The 27336-nt window shown below is 40.0% G+C and overlaps 1 protein-coding gene across 5 annotated transcripts in view; it reads left to right on the forward strand.

The window, feature by feature from the left end:
- Positions 1–27326, forward strand: part of FER (FER tyrosine kinase) — a 201261-nt gene extending 173935 nt beyond the window's left edge. For all 5 annotated transcript variants that reach the window (XM_035562586.2, XM_050716502.1, XM_050716503.1 and 2 more), the window contains 3 exons: positions 13235–13389; positions 17873–17995; positions 21066–27326. In XM_035562586.2, coding sequence (XP_035418479.1) covers positions 13235–13389; positions 17873–17995; positions 21066–21208 — 421 coding nt within the window. In that variant the 3' untranslated portion in view covers positions 21209–27326. The remainder of the gene's footprint in view (positions 1–13234; positions 13390–17872; positions 17996–21065) is intronic.
- Positions 27327–27336: the final 10 nt, after the last annotated feature.

Raw genomic sequence — 27336 nt, forward strand, 5'->3', positions numbered from 1 at the left:
GGATTCACCTCAGAGTACTGAAGAAGTCAGCAGATGTTATAGCTGGACCCCTTTCAATAACCCACCAAAGATCGTGGGAATCTGATGTCTCCCCACTGACAGGAAGTTAGCCAGCATTACACCAATCTACCAGAAGGTCATTAGAAAAGACATAGGAAACTACAAACCTTTTGAGTCTAATCTCAAGGGGGAGGCCTTGCAAAGGCACCTAGATACACTGGACATTCATTGGTGGCATGAAGTTCAACAAAGTAAATGCTGGGAGCTGCCCCTGGGGCAGAGCGCTGCCAGACACAGGAACAGGCTGGGAGTTGAGTGGCTGGGGAGAAGCTCAGCAGAAAGGGACCTGTGGGTGCTGGTGACAGCAGGCTCAGCACGGCCAGCATCGTGCCCTGGCAGCCAAACTGCATTGTGGGGTGCATAAATACAGCATCACCAGCCAGTCAAAAGTGGTGATGCTCCCACTGTATTTAGCATTGGTGCGGCCTCACCTTGAATATTGTGTGCAGCTCTGGGCTTCACAGTATAAATCATAAAATCACAGATTGGCTTGATTTGGAAAGGACCTTAAAGATTACCCAGTTCCAACCCCCTGCAATGGGCAGGGACACCTCCCATTAGACCAGGTTGCTCAGGGCCTCATCCAGCCTGGCCTTGAGCACTTCCAGGGATGGGGCATCCACAACTTCTCTGGGCAACCTGTTCCAGTGCCTCACACCCTCTGAGTGGAGAATTTCTCCTAACCTCTAATCTAAATCTCCCCTCTTTTAGTTTAAAGCCATTCCCCTTTGTCCTGTCATTATCTGATTGAGCAAAAAGTCGCTCTTATCTTTTTTATAAGCCCTCTTCAAGTACTGAAAAGCTGCAGTGAGGTCACCCTGGAGCCTTCCCTTGTCCAGGCTGAACAGCCCCAGTTCTCTCAGCCTTTCTTCATAGGAGAGGTGCTCCTCTGGACCCACTCTAGCAGATCCAGATTCTTGTGCTGGGGGCCCCAGACCTGGATGCAGCACTCCAAGTAGGGCCTCACAAGGGCAGAGCAGAGGGGACAATCACCATCCTTGACCTGCTGGCCACCCCTCTGTTGATGCAGCCCAGGATGCAGTTGACCTTCTGGAAAGCAAGTGTGCATTGCTGGCTTGTGTTGAGAGGACAATAAATATGATTGTAAGACACTTTGAAGCAGCAAAACTGGTAAAAGGGCTGGAAAGTATGTCCTGGGAAGAGAGGCTGAGGACAGTTGTCTGGTCTGGAGAAAAGAAGGCCAAGAGGCGACCTTATGGCTCTCTGCAACTTCCTGAGGAAGGGAAGGGGAGAAGGAGGTGCAGGCCTCTGCTTCCTGGTAACTGATGACAGGACTCATGGGAACGACACAAAGCTATGCCAGAAGAAGTTCAGACTGTACATTAGGAAAAATGTCTTTACCATGAGAGTGGTCAAACACTGAAGAGGCTTCCTAGTTGGTGATTGATGCCCCATACCTGTCAGTGTTCGAGAGGCTCTTAGTCAATGCCTTCATTAATGTGCTTCAGCTTTTGGTTAGCCCTGAAGTGGTGAGGCAGTTGGACTTAATGATCTTTGTAGGTCCCTTCCAACTGAACTGTTCCATCCTATTTGTGCCTACTATACTCTAATATTCTTTCAAGACTGTAGGAATGGTTGCATGGGATCCAGTAGTGGTATTTCTGTGTGTCCTGCTGTTGGGGATTTCTGGAATGTGTTTTCCAGTTTTCAGTTGCCCTAATAATATAGGATTTCCATAAAGTTACTTATCGTCCAGTGCTAGCACTATCCAGATTCTTAGTTTTTATTAAGACTATCACTTGCTTTTTGTAACTTTTTTTCTAGAATTGGATTCACATAGTCTAACCCATAACTTTTTCAGAAGTAAGGAAGCTAGATAGTTTATTGTACAGTTGTCCAAACTTAATTTGTAAAGGCCTTCTTATGAACATAAAATGTAGGTTATGTAGATCTTTGGTTCTCCTTTGGGGACGACTACCTGTAAGTTTAGCATTACTTTAAAATTGTAGGGAGCACTTATGTACCCACTTAAGTTGTTCATGTTGGACAAAGACAAGGTAAGTTTTCCTGACTAACAGAAGAAAAAAAATGAGATAAAAAATAAATTGAATTGCAAACCATTGTTTCAAGAGATAAATGAAGTATAAGGGGGGGAAAAAAAGGACAGTAGGCATTCATAAGTCTTACATTTTGCTCAGCTCATTACATGCAATCAGAATTGCACAGGAAAAAAGGGTTATAAAAATCTAAAAATCTACAGGGACATCAATGCAAAGAAGATTATTATAGACTAAAATGACTATGATTCTGTATTCATCAAAATAATAGTTCAGAAAAGTACAAATAATAACTATTATGTTCTAAAAAAAGTTGAGAAACAAGGCTGATGAAAAACATGTAGATGCTGCTGATAGGAATGTTTCTGTTCTAAAAGCAGACATTCCTCAGAAAGAGGAAGAAGGTGGGAAGAATAGATGATGTATTGATTTATTGTTTCGTTTCTGTCTTTATAGTCTACTAGTTCGATGGTATTTGGTTCTCTTCAGGGGAACTCATTGTCTACCATGCCCATCTTTCCCTCTTTCATAATAGTTGGTGTGGAAACCTTGTCATACTAGGAAAATGGAGGATACCTAATAACTTTACTGAGTGAATTTTAAAGAAGGTACAAGTTTTGTAATGCGTGAGTTTGTATAGTCACATCTCTGAGCTGCAAACAGCAAATTTCCATTACTTTATTTTCCTCCATTATTACCTCTTCAGTGGGCAGGTGCCCCATATTGTGTGGTAGGAACCTGGGATGCATCCCAGGTAAAAATGTACCCAAAGCAGAAAGGGTGATCCTCAACTGTGTATTCATCCATACTTGCAGCATCTTTAAAACACGTAGCACCGCCTCCCAATATCTACTGAGCATATTTTATATTTCAATATTGTTTTGTTGTTTTGTAGAAATCTGACATTTAGGAATAGTTTCTTTTGCATTCAATCAATTTCTAGTTAAACCATGCATTAATTTTAATGTTTAAGGTTTATTGTCTGTTAATTTTTTTCCTGTTTTCTTTGGCCTTTATTACTTAAAGTTTGTCTTTTGATTAAAGTGATCTTGGTAAACTTCGTTCACAGAGAGATGTTCACCAAGATGTTAGAAATTGTTTTATCTGATAGCTGTAACCACCGTGACTATGAGAGTGAGCAGGGCAGTGCTGGTTCTGTGGAAAAAATCCATTTTTAGATTCAAGCCAGTTATTGTGGTGTTGTTCAGCTACTGGATACAGTTATTTGGGGTTTGGTTTTTAACTTTTTTTTTTCTTTTTTAAGCTGTTTTTCCAAATTTTTAAGTCTCTTACCTGCAAGTTGCAAAATACTTCAGAGAAAGTAATTGAATGTCACTTACTGCTGTGAGGTGGAGAAATCTGCCTATTTTGTAGTTGAGAAAAGCTGGGCAATATTGAAAACTCTGGATAGTAAGCAGAACACTAGACATTATTAAGAACTCACTGCTGCATCTAACTTGGGTCTTCTCTGTTTTCCTAGCCCTGTTCCTCTCTGAGAATGAAGGTGGACTTGTATTATATGAGGAACGGAGAGAAGTGATTATTATTATTACAACTTGTACTGGGTCTGGCTGGGATGGAGTTAACTTTCCCTGCAGTGCTGTGCTCTGCACTTGTAGCTAGAACAGCATTGCTATCACACCAGTGTTTTGTCTAATGCTGAATAGTGCTGACAAAGCATTGGCTCTCTACAGCTACCTGAAGGGAAGGCGTGGGGAGCTGGGGGTTGGCCTCTTCTCACAGATAACTAGCAATAGGACAAGAGGGAATGGCCTCAAGTTGCGCCAGAGGAAGTTCAGGTTGGAAATTAGGAGACATTTCTTCTCATAAAAGAGTGTTCAGGCATTGGAACAGGTTTCTCACGGAAGTGGTGAAGTCATCGTCCCTGGGGGTATTTAAGGACAGGTTTGACCTGGTGATTAGGGACATGGTGTAGTGAGTGACATTGGTAGTAGGGTGATGGTTGGACCAGATGATCTTGGAGGTCTCTTCCAACCTGAATGATTCTATGACCAAATGATCATGGCTCCCTCTAACTGCCCAAGCTGGTTGCCTGGGGGTGGGCAAGACGTGCAGAGGGGACATTGCCAAAGCAGCTGACCTAAACCGACCTAAGGGATATTCTGTGCCATATGGTGTCACACTCAGCAATAAAAGGGGAGGAAGGGGAAGGAGGGGGGGGGACTCCCATTTTGAAGACATCTGTCCTCCCAAACAACCACTACTCGTATTGATGCCCTGATTCCTAGGACATGGCCAAACATTGCTCATTGATGGGAAGTAGAGAGTAATTATTTTTCACCTTCTCTTTGCTTCCGCAAGGCCTTTGCTTGTTGTTTCCTTCTTCCTTTTCCCTTTAATTAAATTATCCTTATCTCAACCCATGAGCCTTTTTTTTTTTTCTTTCCAGCCTACTCTCTCCGAGTGAGAAAGCGATTGTGGTGGAGTTTGGCTGCCCAGCAGGGTAAAACCACCACACAGCTCATCACTGTTTTCTTAGAATTCTCCAGTATTCATAGTGATATGTGAACTAATGTGGAGAAATCAATAATACAAAGTGTAAAAGGGGGAGGACAGCACAGAACACGTAGGAGGTGTTTCTGACCTTTTAATACTTTTCCAGTCTGTTATTAAGACACGTAATTTTGACTGTGTTCATATATAGCAAAAGGAGCACCATGTGAGTATCAAGACAGTTTTGAAATAGGTATATTTTGACTTAGTTGGCTAGCCACCACTGAACATTACCTAATGTGGTTGAAGGAGAGGTAGTGTCTATGGTCCACAAAGAAATTGCAGTTTCACTTTTAGACCTGCCACTCCTTCTTTTTTGATCAGGTAGTAGACTATTTTGGTTGAATTAAATGTGCAGAGGGGATAAACTGATCCTGTTCACTAATTAATTACTTGCTTTTGTCACCTAGGAGTGTTTTAACTGCATGATCCAGGAAGGGGCTATAAAATGGCTAATTAGTTCGGTGAGGCAGTCTGTCCTGCTGCTTTAGTAATGAGTTTACACTTTTGTTTTGCTTTAATTGATGGAATTCCATTCAGATACTAGGTATTACTTTCGGTGTATTTCTTCTGGGGGGCGGGCGAAGGGGAGCAGAGTCCTTAGAGAAAAGCTTATGTGGTTTATTTCTTCACTGACAGACATGAATCCAGATGGTAACAACTCCCAGCACAGGAATTGACTCTACTTCCTCTTTAACTTGCTATTGAATTTTTAGCAAAATGCTTATATGATCTCTCTCTCGCAGATTCAGCATATTAAACCCATGTTAGTGATTTGTAGTCAGTGCCCTGTTTGCATTTAGAGGAACTGCTTAAAACTCAGATCTCAGATTTACATATTAATTTTTATTCTTTAGTAGTTGGAGGGAAGGCATTTGTTTCTAATAGCAATACGAACTTGCGTAGTCATGGTATTAAATAGTGAGAGTCATAGCTTCTCTTGTAGAAACGAACTTGTTCTATAGAGGCTCAGTGTAATTTGTTCCCAATTTGTACAGCTTTCACAATGTGAAATAAGGAATATTTGCTGATTTTCTGTGTTAAAGAAGATATATATTGAATTTATGGAATTACTGAAACAAGTAGAAAATGCTGCATGAGAAGAAAAACAATGCCCCATGTAGAGAGAGGCACGTAATGCAATTATATCTGCACTGTTTCAGGATGTTTGCTTTAGGTACCATGATAGAGAAGAAAGAAAACAAATAGAACATACTCACTTTCTTTATGTATGTGTTTTTTAATGACTGTCTAGAAAGTTAGATGAATTACTACAGGTATTTAACATTGAAGTTATCTGTAATAGTGTGTAATAGTGACTCTTCACAGTTGTTTTCTGTTATCAGCTCTCTATGTATACAGTTTTCAAGCAAATGCTTGAAATGTCATCTATCGTATATACTGACTCTTGAATGAAACCCTATTCTGTGTACTTCATATGGTAGGTTAAGATGCAAAGGGTATTCTATGAGCACCATAACAGTATTATGCTAGAGCTGTTTCCTTTTATCCGTAGCAAATTTACATGAATTAGAATCCTGGTAACTGGAAGAAAATTAAAGCTGTAACTTACTAATTTAAAGCAATGGAAGTAATACTTTCTGATATCCTGACTTATTTTGGATTATAGCTATAAATTCTGTAATAAATCATAGTGGCCATAGTGCAATTTTGGTTATTTTGTCTTGTTTCTGGGCTGAAAAATATGAATATCGTCTTAAAAGAGACCGTAAGACACGAGGAGAAGCAATGAAGAAGCTGTATGCAATATGTCAAAAAATCATAGCAACCCCTCAGAATAAAAAAGGAAAGCATGAGGTAGCTAATGTAATAATGTTTTTTAAAATGCTTTTAAAAATGCAAATACAACAAATCACTGAGGATACGAAGCAGATGTAAAATGACAGCAAAAATGCTAACAAGATACCCTAATTTTGAAGGCATTTATAAGCCTTAGGAATGAAATAGCGAATGTTAAACGAATAGACAGTGTGAAGACATTACAAGTAAGAGAACAGGGAAAAAAGATACTGAAAAATACATTTACAGTAGATGAAATTGCAGAAACTGAAGTGGCTGAAGGTGAAGCACTGAGAATGACACTGTACTCATGCTGCTTCACCCCACTGAATGGCAAGTTATTAAAAGTGCAAAGCAAAAGAACTTTTGGTGGGATTTAGCATGATTTAAATATCACTGTATCTGCTAGACATTGCTAGTTTTTATGTACTCCAAGAATAACTCCTCACAAGGATAAGAAAGGTAAGTGTCTGAGAGAAGGATTACTCTTGATAATTATGACTTGATCACCTCTGTGATGAAATGACATCTTGGTAGATAAAGGGAGAACAGTGGGTATTGCGCACCTAAACTTCGGTAGGGCTTTTGGCACAGCATCCCATTCAAACCTCGTGGAGAAGCAGCTGAAATCTGGGCTGGGTGGGCCAACAGCGAGGTGGACTGAAAATGTGCTGAACAGCCAGGCCCGGAGGGAGGTGATCAGCGGTGCAGTCTCGCTGGAGGTCAGTAACAAGCAGAATACCCTGGGGGTCAATACTGAGTCCAGTTTAACATCTTTGTCAATGATGTCCATGATGCAGCAGAGTGTTTGCAGATGACCCGAAACTGGGAGGAGTGCCCAATCCACCAGAGGGCTGTGCTGCCACCAGAGGGACCCCAGCAGGCTGGAGACATGGGCTGACAGGGACCTCATGCGAGTCAGCAAGGGGAGGGGCAAAGTCCCACACCTGGGGAGGAACAGCCCCAGTAGCGGGTTGGGAGTGGTTAACTGGAAAGCAGCTCTGCAGAAAGGGCCCTGGGGGTCCTGGTGGGCACCGAGCTGAACAGGAGCCAGACCGCGCTTTTGTGGCAGAGAAGGCCAGCGGTGTCCTGGGTGGTGTTAGGCAAAGGGTTGGCGGCAGGGAGAGGGAGGTGCCCCCTCCCCTCTCCTCAGCACTGGTGAGGGAGGCCACACCTGGAGAGCTGTGTCCAGTTCTGGGATCCCCACTGCCAGAGGGACATGGACATACAGGAAGGAATCCAGCGAGGGACTGCAGAGGTGACTGAGAGGACTGGATCATCTCCTATGAAGAAAGACAGAGTGAGTCATGACCGTTCATCCTAGAGAAGAAGTTCAGGAGGTAGTCTCAGGAGGGGATCATACAATGGCTTGGATTAGAAGGGATCTTGAAGATCATCCAGTTCCAACCCCCTGCCAAGGGCAGGGATGCCACCCACTAGATCAGGATGCCCAGGGCCCCATCCAGTCTGACCTACTTTGAAGATCAGGATGTCATGTGGGGCCATGTCAAAGGCCTTGCAGAAGCCCAGGTAGATGACATCGGTCGGTCTTCTCTTGTTGACTGATGCAGTCACTCTATCACAGAAGATCACCAGACTGGTCAGGCATGATTTCCCCTTGGTGAAGCTGTGCTGGCTGTCTTGGATCACCTCCTTGTCTTGCAAGTGCCTTAATATTGCTTCCAGGTGGATTCGTTCCATCATCTTCCCAGGCACAGAAGTGAGGCTCACCAGCATGTAGTTCTCTGTGTCTTCCTTTCTACTCTTTTTAAAAATGGGAATGATGTTTCCCTTTTTCCATTCACCAGGGACTTCACCTGACTGCCTGGACTTGTCAAATAGGATGGAGAGAGGCTTGGCAACTCCATCAGCCAGTTCCCTCCGGACTCTGGGATGCCCGGCATTGAGCCCCATAGATGTGTACCTGTTCAGTTTCATCTAGTGGTCTTGAGCTGGCTCTTCACTTACAGTGAAAGGGATTTTGCTCCCCCTGCCCCTGCCTAGAGGTTCAGGGACTTGAGAGATGTGAGAAGGTTCACTGCCGGTGAAGACTGAGACAAAGAAGTAGTTGAGTACTCAGCCTTCTCCCTATCTGTTGTTACCAGTTCTCCCTTCTTGTTTATCAGAACGGGAACACTCTCCTTAGCCTTTCTTTTCTGAGCAATGTACCTGTAGAATCCCTTCTTTTTATTCTTTGCATCCCTTGCCAAGCTCATTTCCACCTGTGCCTTGGCTTTCCTGATCCCATCCCTGTACATCTGGGCAGCATCCCTGTACTCTTCCCAGGCCACGTGTCCCTGCTTCCACTGCCTGTGCATTTCCTTGTTACACCTCAGTTTGACCAGCAGGCCTTGCTCAGCCATCCTGGTTCCCTACCTTCCCTGCTTGATTTCTTACACATGGGGATGGAGAGCTCTTGCACTCTAAGAAAAGTGTCCTTAAAGAGTTGCCAGCTCTGTTCAGCTCCTTTGTCCCTAAGGACAGTGTGCCAGGGGATCTCGTCCACTAGGTCTTTAAATAGCAGGAATTTCACTCTTTGGAAGTTCAGGGTCCTGACTTTGCTCCTTGCCAGGCCCATATTCGTTGAGATCACAAACTCAACCAGGGCATGGTTGCTGCAGCCCAGACTGCCTCTCTGTTCTTAACCTCTTTAATGAATTCATCCACACTGGTGAGCACCAGGTCTAGTAACGCTTCTCCTCTTGTTGGTTTGTCTAATACCTGGACGAGGACGTTATCCTCAACACGCTCCTGGAGTACACGTTTTATCAATGTGTAAAAATACCTGAAGGGAGGGTGCAAGAGGATGGACCTAGGCTCTTTTCAGTTGTGTCTGGTGCCAGGACAAGAGGCAGTGGGCATAAATTGAAACATGGGACATGTTCTCATGCTCATATCTGAACAGCAAGAGGATTGCTACAGCTGTGTGGTCCAATGATGCTTTGACGGAACCTTTGTCTGCAGAATCAAATGTTAAGAGTACATAAAAATACAAATGTTAAAGTATTTTCACAACCCACGATGTTTCAAACTAAGACAGTCATATATAGGCACCATAAAAAGACCAGTTATCTTCCCTAGATGCTTATCCCAAGTGTAAGTGGATAGTAGAGTTCATCTTTTCAATTAAATTTCAGTGATTCTATGATCAGGAAGTGCTTCTTTGCTATTTAGGTGACAGGGCACTGGCAGAGGTTGACCAGAGATGTTGCAGAGCCTCCCTCCATGGAGATACTCCAAAGCCCCCTAGACATGGTCCTCAACCATTCTGTGATTACAAAGTCCCTTAAAAGACTAAGGTGAGAAAGGGAAAGAAAAAATTCACATCTAAAGTGTTTTCTAAATTAGTGGGAGAAAGAGCATACCTGACACATGAGAAAGCAATAGAGCAAATCTACTTAAGTCAGAAGTAAACATATTAAGGGCTCAAAAGGCTTTATTGATGCAAATGATGTCTCAAAAGTAGTGCATACTGTTACAGCTTCAGAAGTCTGGGAGATTTAGCTGAGAGAAAAAAAAAGGTATTAATACTTGGAGACTCATAACCATTACTACTATATTTACTTTGCTCTTTGTAGTCTTACTAGTAAGTTACGTTTTATCTATCTTACAATGCATCCTTTTCTATCTTACTGTTAGTAACTAAACACTCACTATTTCATAAAATTGTATTGATGTTCTGTGGACAATAGCAATGAGAATACTTTGCTATTTGATAGTTGGGTAACTGAGACAAAAATAAAGAACCAGCAATTTGCCCAGAAAGATTGATGGCGGACTTGAGAGTGGTGTCCACCCGCGCAAGTTGTGGGCCATTAGCTAACCACTGGCCCATGATTCCTCTCTTGGTGCTCGTGTACAGGGTGGCAGCTTGAGTAGTATCATTCTGTGACCTGTTGGCTGGTAACAGACAGTTTGAAAATCACTTTCCTGAAGCAAAACTGTTATGCCTGTGTTTTTTTCAGAAGCTCTAGTGTTAATTTATGTATATGTATACCCAAAATGCAGTGTCACAAGCTCTACCAACTTTCTCAGATTCCAGTTTGATTTTCTTGGAAGTGTACTTGTAAATTCCTAGTAATGATGAAAAATGCTTCCTCTAAAATGCTGACTCTAAAAGAAATAGAAAACTGGCACATACAAAACACAAAAACTATGTGAACTGAGTGTAATCTTTGCATACAAGCAAAGATTGTGTATTATTTACTATGTATTTTCCCTAATAATCAGACTTTTATATAAGGAATAAACCTAGAAAGAGCTCTACTTAGGTTTTTCTAAATAACTTGTTTAAATACTAGGTCTGACTCAGGTAGGGAGGTGTTCTTGATTTTAATCAACTCCATGAAATTTCTTTCAGATAGAACTTTTACTTATTTTTACTGTTCTTTACTTATTACTTTTTCCACTGCTTATGTGCATCTGTCACAAAATTTAGACTAAATGGAGTAAAATGACCAAAAAAACCCTCATAATTAAAGTATGATTGGAACTTCAGCTATAAATTCTTGAAGTTTCATGGTGATACATTTTACATGAATATAAGCAATAATAATTTGATTTTGTTTTACAGACCTCTTACTTTCACTGAACAGTATCATGTGCTAACATCAAACTATATACCATGGTGCATATTACACATTTATGCATATCTTCAGCTGGAAATGTTGATTTTAGATGTTTTTAAGTGGTACATCTTCTCTAGCTGCAAGATTAATTGCATGCAGCATCACGCTCAAGAGGCATAAATGTTCTTATTGGCAGAAATGTTCTGTGAGTCAGCTGCAGTTTAAATGTTTGGATCTGTTTTAATAACTACCTTGAAACAAAGGCTCTGTCTACATAACACATAATGCAGTGCAATATCAATATGGATCAAATGATCAAAGTAGTTGTAGACATAAAAACTTTATATATATATGGATCAAGACTTCTACTTCAGACTAAATTCACTTTGGGCCTCTGTCCTGGATGTCACCGCCATTCATAGTGTTTGAAGCTGTTTGTCAGCTTCAGATAGCTTTTCAGACCCTTCTTTCTGCTTTAGGTGTGGAGATAAATTTGATGCACACCTTGTTCATTGGACATCTTCCAAAAATAATGTAGTTTCCATGCGCCAAAATCTCTCTTCAAAACCAATGTGCATTAAATGCTCAGGGGGTTCACTTCAAAACTGTACTACAGCTCCAATCCAAAGCATGAAAGCTAATGTAGTTATCGTGGAATATTAGCTGTTTAAGCTGAAAACAAACACTGTAAATTTAGTTTTAAAATACTTTGCCCATGAATTGTAGGTAGTGTTACAGATTTAATTTTATTGTTTTAACACTTTTTTTTTCTCCTAAAAATTCCATATTATTTTATTACAGTAAGACTGGAATAACAGTACATAGTATGTACTATTTTAATACATTGTGAAATAATGTAATGCAATAAACATATACAATGTTACTAATATATTGTTTTCAAGTATTTTTATTCCAAATATATGCTGCAGAGAAGCCACAGTATGTCTTTTATCAGGTATTACTACAGGATGTCTCCTAAGCCAAAAAAGCATATTTGAGGTGAGGGAGGGAAAGGAAGGTTGATGATTTTCAAAACTTCTTATCTATCACTGAGCCAAAATTCCTTTTCCTGTGATACTGAGTAGTTTTTTTGTTTGTTTGTTTATTTTTTTAATTGAAATGTTAATGATAATACAGGTAAGATGGAGGCAGTTCTCTGTTTCTCAATGTCTTTCATAATTATGGGAACAAATTTTAGGCAGATGCTTCAAATTCTGTTTCATTTGGCATAGAATCTGATTTGTTAATACACAGGTTTATTTCCGTGAGCTTCATGGGCAGTAGTGGTGGGCTGACCTTGGCTGGCTGCTGGATGCTCACCCAGCTGCCCTCTCACCCCACTTCTCAGCAGGACAGGGGGGTGAAGTAAGATGACAAAGCCTGTGGATCGATTAAAGGACAGGGAGATCACCTACCAAATACCATCACAGGCAAAACATGCGTGACTTGGGGAACATTAATTCAATTTATCGGCAAATAAATTAGGTTTGGATGGTGACAGACAAAGACAAAAACTAACGTGCTTTCCCCCCTGACCTCCCCTTCTCCCAGGGCTCAACTTCACCCCTTCCTTCCTGACTCCTCTACCTCTCCCTTACCCAACAGGCACCACAGGGGGATGGGGCATGGGGGCTGTGCTCAGTCCATCCCAGCTTTGCTCTGCTGCTGCTTCCTCCTCACGCTTTTCCCCTGCTCCTGCATAGGGCCTTCCACAGGCTGCAGTCCTTCAGGAGATGCCCAGCTGCTCCGCCATGGTCTCTCCGCGGGCCACAGGGGAACTTCTGCTGTGGCATCTGGAGCACCTCCTGCCCTCCTTCTGCACTGACCTTGGGGGCTGCAGGGATGTTTTTTTCACACTTGCTCCTCACTCCTCTCTCCCACATGCACCATTTCCCCCCTTTCTTAAGCTCGTTTCTCCAAGGCACCACCATCTTGTCTGCGGGGCTCAGCTGTGCCCTGCGGTAAGGCTGCTGGAGCTGTCTGGAACCGGCTGTGTCCGCACGGGGCAGCCCCAGCCTCACCGCACGCAGCAGCCCTGCAGCCCCCTGCCAGCTCTGGGGAACCACGATCAAGGCATTGATCAGGCACAACAGCCTCACCTGTGCTCATTTCATCACTGAAATGATGATGGTGACATACATGTTTTTACTGGCCAGTTCAATTGTGGTAGAAATGATCTAATAATCCAATTCATATTGTTGTTCACAGTTTCAGTGCTCTTAAGTATTTTCAAATTTGTAAAAATGTGGTGCTTTCTGTCTTGTTCTAACCTAGAGACCTGGCTGCAAGGAACTGCTTGGTAGGTGAAAACAACATATTGAAAATAAGCGATTTTGGAATGTCTCGTCAAGAAGATGATGGAGTATATTCATCATCAGGCTTAAAGCAGATTCCCATCAAGTGGACTGCCCCAGAAGCCCTCAACTACGGTAAGGACGTATCTGTATCTTCTTGCAAAAAACACCTATAGCATGAGAAAATAGGATTAGAAGGGCTCAATACTCAAGACAAGGACAGGGAGATGGCTCCCCAGTTAACATCACAGGCCAAACAGACTTAAGGAAGGGAGACTAATATAATCTATTGCCTATCACTAGCAGACTAGAGCAGTGAGAAACTAAAAGCAAACTAAAATCCCCTCCCCCCCATCCACCCTCCTCTACCTCCTCCCCCTGAGCAGCACAGGGGAACAGGGGAATGGGGGCTGTGGTCAGTCTATAGCACTTCGTCTCTGCCACTCCTTCACAGTCCCTCTCTGCCCCTGCTCCACGCGGGGTCCGTCCCACGGGATGCCGTCCTTCCCAAACTGAGCCTGCGGGGGCTGCCCACAGGCAGCAGCTCTTCAAGAACTGCACCCACATGGCTCCGTACCACGGGGTCCATCCATCCCCCGGGAGCAAACTGCTCCAGCACGGGTCCCCCACGGGTGGGCGGCAGCTCCCCCCAGACCCCCTGCTCCTGCGTGGGCTCCTCTCCACGGGCTGCAGCTCCGGCCCGGGGCCTGCTCCTGCAGGGGCTCTCCATGGGCCGCAGCCTCCTCCAGGCCACATCCACCTGCTCCACCGGGGGCTCCTCCACGGGCTGCAGCATGGAGATCTGCTCCATGTGGGACCCTTGGGCTGCAGGGGGACAGCCTGCTCCACCAGGGGCCTCTCCCTGCAAAGGCCGCAGGGGAACTGCTGCTGCCTGCCTGGAGCACCTCCTGCCCTCCTGCTGCACTCACCTTGGGACCTGGCTGTAAGGACGTTTCTCACTGCTCACTCTCCCAGCTGCTGTGGTGCAGTATTTTCTTCCTCTTTCTTCAATCTGCTGTCTCAGAGACCCACCCAGCATTGCTCCCTGGCTCGGCTCTGGCCAGCAGCAGGTCCCTGTTGGAGCAGCTGGAGCTGGCTCCTCTCTGACATGGGGCAGCTGCTGGGCTTTGCTCACAGAGACCACCTTTGCAGTCCCCTGCTACAAAAGCCTTGCCACATAAACCCAGTACAAATGCTCTGTTCAAATAAAAATGTTTGAATTATGTTAATGTGTAATGAAGCTAAATATTTTAACCTCATTTGTGTATAAAATACTGTTCCGCCCTCCAAAAGAATAAGGTAGCAACATCAGAATTGTTATTATGTAGCAATAAAATAATGCTCTGGTTATGTTGCCAACAGATTGTAGTGGATGGCCTAGTTTGTCATCTAAATCATTAGCAAAATGAGTGGCAGGTTCTGCATATTTATGGCAGTGATTGCTCTAGCATTTCTTTGAAAATGGTAGAAAATGTTACTATTCCATGTTAGATAAGTCATTGCATTGGAGAAAAATAAAGTCACTGTTTTATATTTTTTTTCAACTGCAGCTTTTCTTTACCTCCACTCTTATAAATTGCTATACTGTTATCATGGAGGAAAATTCCATTATTTCTGCTTAAGGGAAGTGGTCCTTACTATGTGGGTAGTTATTCCAAAATAAAAATAGAAACTGGTGTATTTAGCTTTTTAGCTTGCAGGTGAAAGTAGAAAAAATTAGATTTTCTAAGTGTGCTGTGAAGAATCAGCATATTAAATGAATGATGTCATACTCTGAATGCATTTCTCCCAACCAGATCTTTACGTGATTTCTTAGAAGAAAAAATGTTTTAAATGCTTTATTTGAAACATCTGTAAATATTCCTATGATCTCTTAAAGCTTTCGTTTAAACTCATGAATTGGAAAACATAACTTTATGGCTCACAATTGAGAGCAAAATGCTTCACTTCATTAACAGTTTTGCAGGAGTTAATGCCATTGCACAGTAAGCAGATCTTCCTTTTGTAAGGCTAAAAATAAATGTAGTTACACTAAGTGAGCTTATATTATCAATTATTCTCAGAGGTGCTAAAGTTGCTAGTGTTTACTGTGTAATACACTTTCTCTTCTGGATGTTTTTTCTACTACAACAGGTTTTTTGAAAGTTGAAATAATGTTCATTATTTCAGACGTGCATACAGTTTATTTGATGTATATGATAGAAACATATTGTTTATAGGCATATGCAGTCCAGTGAACTACATAAAGCGGGAAACAGTCTTATGTGACAACATGTTAATTTTGAGGGTATTTTTATGCACATTACTGGGCACAAAACTGCAGTGGATTAAAATCAAGTTGGTGTTCCCTAAAATGCATCCGTATCCAACCAGTTTTAAGTGATTTTCTGTAGCATTTTGAAAAAAGCTATCTTGAACATTTCTGAATGTGTTCAGCAGTCTAATATTTAACTTTCAAAATGTGGTAGTAGGTTTCTGGGTGTTTTTGAAAGATCTTTTTTTCTGCTCACTTGAAAGATGCAAGTAGAAGTATTTGTTTCGTATTTTACAATCCTAATAATGTGGTCCTAAGTACTGCATTAATTTGTGTAGGTAACACTGAAGGTATTTAAGGATACCAGACTGAAACAGAACTAAATCTGCAATGTTTCAAAACTAGTTGGCAGACACTCTCTGTGGCAAAATTTAAAGGTTGGAAGATGAGGGGTAGGGTAATTTGCCCATCACATGAATGATACAGTGCCTAAGAAAATCAGAAAAATTTAGGTTTTTAATCACCTTTGAATTCACACTATACAACAAATTAATAGTAGTTCAAAAAAAAAAAAAAGAAAAAAAGAAAAAAAAAAAAACAGAATTTGCGAATTCTGGAAACTGGATTAGGACAAGTGGAGTGGTTAGAGAGCTGTGCCTGAAATCATAATGAAGTCCTGATGCTTCTGGAGTTTGTGGAAGACTGAACCTTAGCTTCAGTGGGTACTGTTCAGTGCCATTCCTTAACATTATTTTTGCTTGGAGTTACATGATTCCCATCACTTTCAGCAAGTGGAAAAACTGCTTTAAAAGCTCTTAATAAAGTTAAGATATATGTGTCAAGTGTAGGATATTTTTGCTTCTGGTTCTTTCAGAATTAAAATATACATTTAGTATGTATGTTTTTTGAGTACAACTTCATGTTGTTATGTTAATAAATCACTGCTTTTTTTTTTTCTATGAATGAATAAGCTTTTTTTAATTTTTCTCTTCCCCCCCCCATAATAGCATAGCTGGAAGGCTAATTAACTGTGAAAAACATGTATTTTCTTTTATTTATTTATTTATTTTTAAAAAAGCTAATCACCTATCTTGTATTTACTAAATGATTTCAATGAAAAGTGTTAAATTACTGGATGCCAAATTCTGAAGAGAGTTGGTATATAGACAAGAAAACTAATCTTGCAGAAAAGAGCATAGTGAATGTCCATAATTACCATCTACTAGGCACACTAGCAAATGTAGCACAGCTGGAAGTGATACTTAGTTTACGGTAAACTGAACTTTCTGATGTCAGAACAGTTGTCGTACCATGAACTGTCACTACAACTTACATGTGTTTTCCTTTTTTCTAGTGAGAAGTGCCGTAGTTTGGTTTGTTTAATGGTTGGACATGAACAAACAATACATTTGCAAGCATGCATATAATTTTAAGAACAAAGGCATATACAATATAATAGTATACAACAGAAATACAGGCATCAAAACTGATGAAAGAAATATGGTAAATGAATTTTTAAGGTAACATTTTCATAGGTCCTGCTGCAAAGGGCTTGCAGCCTTCACTTTCTGATGCAGCACCTTTCTTAATGTGAATCCAACAGGGACAACAGTAGTATTTTCTCCAAGATCTCACCTTCCATAACATAAAGCTTTCTTTACACAAAGAGGTTCGGAATTCAGTTATCTAAATTTTTCTGTCTTTGAAGCATAGTTGAAAACAATGGAACCAGCAGGCCTCATTTTTTTTTCTTTTGCTTTAACTGATTGGGTGCATCAGTTCTTCAGGGTCCAAATAAAACAACAGTTGAAGAAACTATACATTAGTTTTCAGAAAGTATTTTCTCAATTAAGAATCCAATGTCCTCTTGGCAATTTTGTGGATATCAGCTGTGGTTGGAATATGCCGTGCTATATTAGGGAAGTGGGAAAGGTAATTTTTAAGAAGTATCTTTAGAGTTGAATGATATTATAATTGGGGAGTGGAGGGGTTTGATCTTTTTTGTCCTTTTGTGCTAAAAGAAGAACAAAATTAGTTTTGGACAGTAAGAGGTACAAAATTCTTAATTTGTAAGGAAATAACTGACATGGTAAGGTCTTCTCAGCCATATGCTTTGTGTAACAAGTCAGTCAAATTCTTAAAACTTCAAGTCAGCTTATATTATTCCTAGGTATTGACCTTAAGATAACTTGTTTACCATTGTAAATGCTGGAGACTATGATATCTGCAGAATGTTTATTAGTAGCTGCAACTTTGTTCTGCTTAAAGCTTGCCAATATAACACTTGAGAAAAAATATGTGGCTGTAATCATCTGAAGCATGAATTTCTCTAAAGGATAAGCTTGTGTTTTCTCCTTTTCTCAGGGAGATATACATCTGAGAGTGATGTATGGAGCTTTGGAATCCTCCTGTGGGAGACCTTCAGTTTAGGAGTATGCCCATACCCTGGAATGACCAATCAACAAGCACGAGAACAAGTCGAGAAAGGTAGGGAATGAATAAAATGCTGTATAGATCCATAAGGATGTAGTACATACCGTATAAAAATAGCAAAGAAATAGCACGTCAGTTACTCAGCAATTTTATCAACAATATTATGAGATTATTTAATTGCTAAATCTGGCATTCTGTGAAGAGCAGTCTGATTTATAGATTTCTTGAAAAAGGAGTATATTGACCAGTGACTTAAAGGAGAAAGACTTACATTATGTTATCTGTATATAGAACATATATAACTAAAAGGTGAGATGGAGAGGGTGGATTTACTGCTGTGCAAAGCAGAGGCTTGACCAGAATGAATTATTTAAGATTATGCTAATGCAGGTATAAATATTCTAAACTGCTGGAAGAAAAAGTCTGTATCATTCCATCTTCTCTATTAAAGCATTTCAGACAAAATTTTAGCAATTACAGTGGAAAATGGTAAGCTGCTTGAGCAGTGAGAGCCATATTTCTCTCCTAGAAAATAATCAAAAGGCTTTTATTTAAAGTAGCAAATAACTGTGAGCAGGATTTCAGGACTTTGATTTATTTTCATCATTTTTATTGACATTTCAGAACTGTGCTTTCTCTACATGTGTAAAACCTCTACTGCGTAAAACAGGTTCTAAGCAAGTAAAACTGCTAAATGATTTTAAAAGAAGTCACTGTAGGTGACCACCAAAGCTTGTCCTTAAAAGGCCAAAGCAAAAAATCTAGTCTTTTCCAGAGCAGAGGCATATTTGTAAAAGCAAGTTTTATTACCTAGCTACTGAGATTCTATTTGAATTCACTGAGAAGAATAATCTCTCAAAATTGGTACAGTTCAGAAATTAAGAAGTATATTATGCCTATTCAGTTTTTTATACCGTAGGAAAAGCATTTCTGTTAGCCTATCAGAGATTTTTTTTTTTTTATCATTTACTGTATCAGCCTATTTTCTTGGTTTTCACAAAATTATAGCTTTTCTGTTTGAATAGTCAGAGAAAAAAAATGCTCTAGATTTTCTTCCTGATCTTGTCTGTCTCAATTACTCCATCAGTAAGAATCATCACTAAATTTAGTCACCTTAATGCTTGTGATGAACCGGGATAATTTCAATCCTACATGACCATACAGAATCACTTCATTTTAAGAAAAAAAAAGTAGTTGTTGCTGTCATTGTTTTGAACAATTAGTTTCTAGAGGCAACTTTGTGAAGGAAAGAATTTTTAGCGAGTTTCATATTATCTACAAGTATCCTAAAGCCCAGCTGTTCTCCTTTGAAGTTACGTGCATTAATCCAGCACCTCGAGCAGAAGCATACGATATAAAAAAATGAAAAATAGTTCTTAGATTTACCTCTTGTCTGAGTCTATTGTCATTTATATTCTGATTTAGAAAGAGAGATACAGAGAATTGTGCAGTAAGCCCGGAGTCACAGAGCTGCATTAGCTGTAGGGTCCTTTGTACCAGCTCACTGTGCTGTCCACTGCCTGTAATTAACTCTGAGAGCTACATTTGGTAAACAGTTCGTAGAATCACAGAATCATGGCATGATTGAGGTTGGAAGGGACCTCTGGAGGTCACCTGGTCCAATCCACCCACTCAAGCAGGACCACCCAGCGCAGGTTGTCCAGGACACGTCCAGGGGGCTTTGGAAGATCTCTGAGGAGGGAAACCCCACAGCCTCTCTGGGTAACGTGTGCCAGTGCTCGGTCACCTGCACAGCAAAGCAGCGCTCCATTTATTTGTACCCTCCCTTCAGCTGTTTCTACACATTGATAAGATCCCTGCCAAGCCTTTTCTTCTCCAGGCTGAACAGTCCCAACTCTCTCAGCTTCTCCTCATAGCAGAGATGATCCAGTCCTCTCAGTCACCTCTGCAGTCCCTCGCTGGATTCCTTCCTGTATGTCCATGTCCCTCTGGCAGTGGGGATCCCAGAACTGGACACAGCTCTCCAGGTGTGGCCTCCCTCACCAGTGCTGAGGAGAGGGGAGGGGGCACCTCCCTCCCCCTGCCGCCAACCCTTTGCCTAACAGCACCCAGGACACCGCTGGCCTTCTCTGCCACAAAAGCGCGGTCTGGCTCCTGTTCAGCTCGGTGCCCACCAGGACCCCCAGGGCCCTTTCTGCAGAGCTGCTTTCCAGTTAACCACTCCCAACCCGCTACTGGGGCTGTTCCTCCCCAGGTGTGGGACTTTGCCCTTCCCCTTGCTGACTCGCATGAGGTCCCTGTCAGCCCATGTCTCCAGCCTGCTGGGGTCCCTCTGGTGGCAGCACAGCCCTCTGGTGGATTGGGCACTCCTCCCAGTTTCGGGTCATCTGCAAACACTCTGCTGCATCATGGACATCATTGACAAAGATGTTAAACTGGACTCAGTATTGACCCCCAGGGTATTCTGCTTGTTACTGACCTCCAGCGAGACTGCACCGCTGATCACCTCCCTCCGGGCCTGGCTGTTCAGCACATTTTCAGTCCACCTCGCTGTTGGCCCACCCAGCCCATATTTCAGCTGCTTCTCCACGAGGTTCGAATGGGATGCTGTGCCAAAAGCCCTACCGAAGTTTAGGTGCGCAATACCCACTGTTCTCCCTTTATCTACCCATATGGTGATTTCATCAGAAAAACCGTCAAACTGGGTGACTGCTCCTAATGACTTCCTTATCCTTCTTGTGCCTGGAGATGGTTTCCAGGATTAGCTGCGCCGTCACCTCCTCCCATCTGAATAGTTACCAATGGTTTTTCCAGTGGGTTGGAGCATTGGGTGACATGACAGGATTAAAACTTATGAGGGGTAACTGCTTCTTAAGATACAGGAAAAAAAATATATGCAGGTTGCTGCCCTCAGCAATGAGAGGCATACTGGCAATTCATCCTACACAGATTAAATGTCATTGGTACCCGAGTTTACATCAGTTTGATACTTAGCCATCCAAATGGGTTATGTATTGAAGACTTTGTTCATATTACAAGTCCTGTAAAATTTACCCTCAATATCTGTTTTAATGCAATGGTCTTGAACTTTGCTCGTTTCTTTTTAGATTCATCAACATATATCAGTTTTTAATACTAAACACTTTCTTTTCTTGTGTACCAGGTTACCGAATGTCAACTCCGCAAAAATGTCCAGAAGAAATATATAAAATAATGCAGAGGTGCTGGGACTACAAACCAGAAAACCGTCCAAAATTCAGTGAGATTCAGAAAGAACTATCTTCAATCAAAAAGAAAGTGACATAGTGATGTACTGGTGCCAAACTCAATGTGTGGGACTTTATTTTCCAGCAAAGTATTTTTTCCCCTCAAACACTATGCGTTTATACAACATTATTTGCAATATTCTTCTAGGATTACTTTGAAATTAACTGTTTTTTTTATATACATGTGTGCCATCTTGAACGATGTCTACACCTGCATTAAAGACGTATACTGCCAAATGCTATATATCCAGTCACAGTAATATTGTCATTTAGGTTACATGTAAATAGGAAAGCACATACTATAGATTTAAGGGACTGTGGCTTTTATGTGTTTTACAGCAAGTAACTGCTAGTGACATTTTTCACAGTTTTTCTACTTAACGCTGTGTTCTCACTCTGCTATCCCTGTCACAGATGTCAACACCAGCGGCACTCTAACATGGTGACTGTGTCATGCATGTTGGCCTTAAAATTGAAGACAGTTGTGACAAGTATTTCAACGAGAAACTTTTATATTTTTCAAATTCTTTCTGCAATTGATATTTTTTAAATGACAGTTTGTTTCAACAATAAAGGTCAGTTAGGTTCTGGATATAAGTCTGCTTACTAAACAGTGAAATCCAGAATTTTCTTTTGTAGAAAATTATTACCTGTCCATTTTTTACTATGCTATAATACATATTTCTGACTTCTGATGTGATTTGCTTATGCTACCCCTTTACTTCCTAAGAAGTCATCAGAATTCAGTAATATGTCTCCTTTACAATTGCTTATGTTTAAGAAACAACAACAAAAAAATCAAGTCTTTAGTACATGAAGGACTTAAGTTAAGAAATTTCTTAAGTTAAGAAATACTGCAAATCACCTGTCTTTCAAAGAATATGTAAAAACAGTAGGCCAACAGAAAGAGGTTTGCTAATGATAGCAGCATGTATTAGGTGACCAATAATAGTATTGTTCTTAGAGGAGTTAAAGAATGTGAATTGCTAGATTTGCTTTTGATCCTGATTTTTTTCATTAAATTGGTAATAATTCTCAGTATGCAGCTAGAGCTTAAGGCTTTGCTAAGCAAAAGTACATTCCATGCATGGTGTACAAAGGAAAACACTATGTCTGTATAGCATTAGGAGTCATTCAAGAAATCAAAAGAAGGAAGTATATTTTAAGCCTCTGGCAGGCTGAACAAAGAAGAGAAATACTAACCTTCAAGAGATTTCAAAAGATGGGGATAGGCAACTTGTAAATGCCACCAGGAATAAAAAATAAATAAAAGAATAAAAATAAAATAAAAAATAAAAAAAAATGTTAAAAAATAAATAAAATTAAAAAAAATGGTTCCTCATTGTAAGACAGTAGATGGGGGAAAGAGGAAAGGTACAGCTTATTGCTCTGGCTTTGTGTCCTTTTTCTAGCTTGGATTATTTTCTAGGGCCCTATGTAGAAATAGGAACAAGTTACAGAACCCTGGTCTGAGTTCCAGATTTAAGGTGCTTAAAATTTCTTTATGAATTACCTAAAACTTACCAGATCAAGAGATGTCCATTATTGCTAATGCAAGTAAGAAACAGAGACTGAAAATAACCCAGCATCTGGAATGTCTATTACCCCTGTACTTGACTGTTACCATGGGATTGAGATGTAGTGAAGTCTGGCTACATTACACTTTTATTTCTATTAAGTTGACTTTTCTATGGTCCACAGCATTTTTGCTCTTTAAAGTGTGTTTGTGGTAGTACTGAGTGATAATTTTTAAGGGCTATGCATGACCAAAATATGTGTAGTCTAGAAGAGTTTGTCTGTTACATTGGAGTTAGTGTCCAAATAAAACAAAGAATGAGCATGCTGTAGCATCTCACCTGCATTTGAGGTGGAACTGTCAGCAACCAAATATAAGGAATGGTGAATGCTTGGATTTCTGAAGGGATTTTTTTCTTGGAGCTAGCAAAGCAAATATATACCCAGGAAGATATAGTACTTGAAAAACTTGATGGCCTCAGTGTAAACCTCCTTGCCAGCATACTGGACATATTTTCTTAGTACTACATTTCCAAGTAGCCCAAAGATATTTTCAAGAGCAGTGGGAAGCATTCTTGTTAGTTTGTATGCTTTTAAGTATTACATAAAGTTTGTGCCTTAATTTGCTAGTATGCTAGTGCAAATGTAAGTGCACTAAGATTTAAGAACTGCACCACAAAAGTACAGAAAAATCCCTGTCCCAACCCCATGATTAATTCAACTGCAGGACATTATGCATGCATCACTAAAGTCTGCAAGTAAGGATAATGGTGTCTTCTCTGTCAACATTCATTGCTTCTCTGGAGAGTTGATATTCTTCTTCTATGAAGAGAATTATTTCTTTGCTATATAATCTTCCCAGGAAAAAAAAAAGTATTTCTTAAATAAAATACTTTTTTATTTGTCTTAAATTAGCTGGTGACCATCCTAACTATCACATACAGATGAGAAATACATTCATATTTTGTTCAGAAATGGTTAACATTTGTAATTCATATCACACTTCCATTTAAATTTAAAGTCTTTTTAAAACATGGGGTTTATATAGCAGCAAGAAGATGTATTATTACTGCTGAAGTAAGCATCAGTTCAGTTAAAAAATAATCACTCTTTGGGAGAATACCAGAAAGAGGTTAAAGGTATAAAATAAATTTAAACACATTATGTGTTCTGGTTTTTGTTTCTTTTTTTTTTTTTCTTTTTCCTTGTAATTAATTTGGCAGTGTTTGTGGCAGAATTTGTTCATCATGTCTCACTTATAATTTTTGCGATTATATACTTTAGGAAGTGAAATCCGTAACTGTGGAAAATTTTTCAAGTTTCTGCAAACTTCTTGCAGGGCAATTTCCAAACTATGATATTTAAGACAGATATGGTATTTAGGAACCAAAGCTGCCATATGTGCTTTCTGTGAACTTTTGATGACCGAAGTCTTGCATTATTCAGAGTTTACCAAGGTACTGATCATTTAGCTTGTGTGCTTGGTTTGCTCTAGAGCGTGTACAAAAAACAGGTTAGTCTGTTTTGGAAGCATAGTATTTCAAGTAGGTTCTTACACCTGCACTTAGTCCCAACCAGGCAGAGTCTGAGGGAGCTCTGAACAGTGTGCGCTGCTTAATGGGAGGGACTCCAAATACTGCTAAGGGTCTGCTACACAAGATGGAACTCAACAGGTTATCTGTTATTTTCATCTGTTTTTCTGAGGAATTGCATTAATTTTTTGTTTGTTTTGTTTTGTTTTTTATTGTTCTGAAGACATGCTTATTTTAAGTAGTTTTCAGCAGAAATTGAGCCCAGACGTAAGCTTCAGAGTTCAGTCATCAGTGAAATCATGAGGATTCCTAAGCATTTCAATTCTATGGGAAGTAAAATATTGAAAAGCATCGTGTCTGAAAACAAACTTTACTTCAGCAGAGGTATGATCTTTCAAAATCAGCACTCCACCAAGATGTTCTCCTTGAAGTGTACGGTTTCTTTAGTTTCTAACAAAAGCAATGAAGTAGTTTTTTATTTAACATCTAAAGTTATGTTGCATTTCTTCCTCTCAACTTCAGCAAAGATCTGCCATTTTATTGAGTTACTTAATATTTTAAAGTCGGTTTTGGAAAGCATATCACCAGAAGGCTGTCAGTAAGAAGTGCAGTTTGAAAAGTAAGTCTTATCCTATTTATGTGAGTGAAATAGAAAACTAGTTGAGGAAATAATAGATTGTTTTTTAATACATATTTTTAATCACCTGCTGTACTTACTCACATCCTAGGAGCACATCAGTAAAGATTCCTATGAAGTTATATATTTGTTATCTGTTACAGCTATTTTAACCATTTTGTTATGCCTTTTGCACCCGTTGCAAAGATACTAACAACAACAAAAAGCATACCAAAACAACAAGACAAAAAAAAAAAAACACTTCTTCTGACGTTACACAGAGTAACCAAAGCTCAGAAGCATTTGAAAATGTCTCCTCCCTCCCCAGCTTTTCCCAGATGTGAGGCTGCATGGATAGTAACAACAGTGATTAACTGGTAGGCCAGTTTCCATTATTCTAACTGTCATGTCCTCTAAATGGCAGTTCTGCTGATGCACTTTCAACCGTGAACTATTTGAAGAGACGAGTTAGTGTGTGAATAGTCATCACATATGATATTTGAGAGCAGTAGTTCTGAAAATGGCTGGTTGTCACAAGTAGTGATAACTCATTTTAAAGATGGAATAAAAAGAAAGAGGCTAATTGGGAACATACACTTTTTGTAACAGCTGTCCTGTTTGTAGGTGACAGAAATGTTTGGTATGCCTGTGCATTTGTAACATTTTTATGACTAAGCATAAAGTAGTTTACTATTAAAATAAGAGTTCACCAATTATTTTCTTTTTCCTAAAGCAAAAAAGGACGTGTGATATTTGTTGGAGGCATTCTTGCTAGGCAAGGTAGGATAATGTGGAGGGAAGAATACAGAGGGAGGAATACCTCTTCTACCAAACAAGGTACTTTTTGTCTTCTCAGAATTATCAGGAATAAAAAAATAATAATTAGTAATTAGAAGGTCCAAGGGATGTTCAGTATTCCTGAAGTTCCAAACAACCTGGTAAATCTGGAACGTCAGCTCTATTAAAAGAGTTCTCTTCTATTTTCCTTCTGCAGAAATTACTACAAAAAATTGAGTTCTTGAACATTCAGCAGTAACAGTGTATAAGGAAAAATGCATCAACCTCAAAACCTATCCACTTTACATAGAAATAGCATCAGTAAGGAATATTATTTGTAGTCTTATACTAGAATTCTCCCAGGATAATGTTCCCTCCTCAAAGGCTACAAAATAAAAAATAAAAAGCTTAAAAATCAGAAAGTTTCCAGCTGAAAACACAAGAATCCAGTGTCAAATTCTGAATGCTCATTCTAGTACTGCCACTGATTCTTCACTGGAACAGATAATGCATCTGTGATTTCTAGCTCTGTCCATTTTTCAGCCTTGCATATTTGTGGATTATTAACACCCAACTTCACTAGCAGAGCCAGAAAGTGAAGACTGCTTCAATGAAAAGCACAGCAAGTTAAGCTTCCCATACTTACAAAAAAAAAAGGGGGGGGGAGGGGGGGGGGGGATGAACAGGGCTCGCAAATACAGTTGACTGAGGTCATAGAGTAAAAACATAGAGGTGCCATTACATCCTTTTTTCTTCTGTCATCATATTTACAAAGTTCAATGCTTTGTAAATAGAACTTGCAATAATTGGCTTTGTGTTTAGGCATAAAGATGAACTGTGAACCAATATAGTAATATAGGACTCACAAAGCTACCTGCAGGAAGGCTTGGAAAAAGTGTTCCTAACTTGCAACTATTTGGAATTGCCATCTAGTTTAGAACTACAGAAATTTGTACTACGTAATCAAGTATGTAACTGAAGTTTTGTAGTGCATAATCAAGATCAAGTATGAAGCTGAAGTTTTGTTAGTAAGGTAGGAGAGACAGCACATGCTTCTCCATGCTTCCCTTCATAAATTTAAGGCAATTCTGCTTTTTAAAAGCAAACAAACAAACAAAAACAGATTGGTCATAGATTTCTTCTAGATTACAGATGTTGAAAGTATTGGAAACAATTTTTCACCACTTAAAAAAAAGAAATGTACATTATTATTTTCATATATAGTCAGCTCAGTCTTTCCCAATATACGAAGAATTCTGTAATTATTAAATGTAGTAAAAATATGAAACACTTTTCTTACTGGTATGTAAACTAGTTCACTCAGATCCTGTGCTTCAATTATTAAAGAATCTATCTGCTCTTCACAAAGAGGTGCAAGAGGTTAATAATTCTGTCTGAGCTCTGCTGTAATAATCTAGCCGTTTGCATCTCCAAACTGTTTCTTAATTCTGATGATGCCATGTAGCACACATGGTGCCTTTTCACTTACCACAAGAAAGTTACTGTTGTAACAGAAAAGTTCAAATATATCCCTGTTTTTGCTTGACTCAAAAATATTATATTGATGTTGTACCTTGATTCCCGTGGCAATGTGTTGGTATGCAAATTGAAGTAACTGTGAAGGTGAAGCACATTGTTCAAATCATGTTTCTAATCAAGTTACAAACCCTGGATGTATCATGAATTGTACATATCATAAAAGACATCAAAAAACAACATTTCTGACTG

This window comes from Cygnus atratus, chromosome Z (genome assembly GCF_013377495.2).
Source record: "Cygnus atratus isolate AKBS03 ecotype Queensland, Australia chromosome Z, CAtr_DNAZoo_HiC_assembly, whole genome shotgun sequence".
NCBI lineage: Eukaryota > Metazoa > Chordata > Aves > Anseriformes > Anatidae > Cygnus > Cygnus atratus.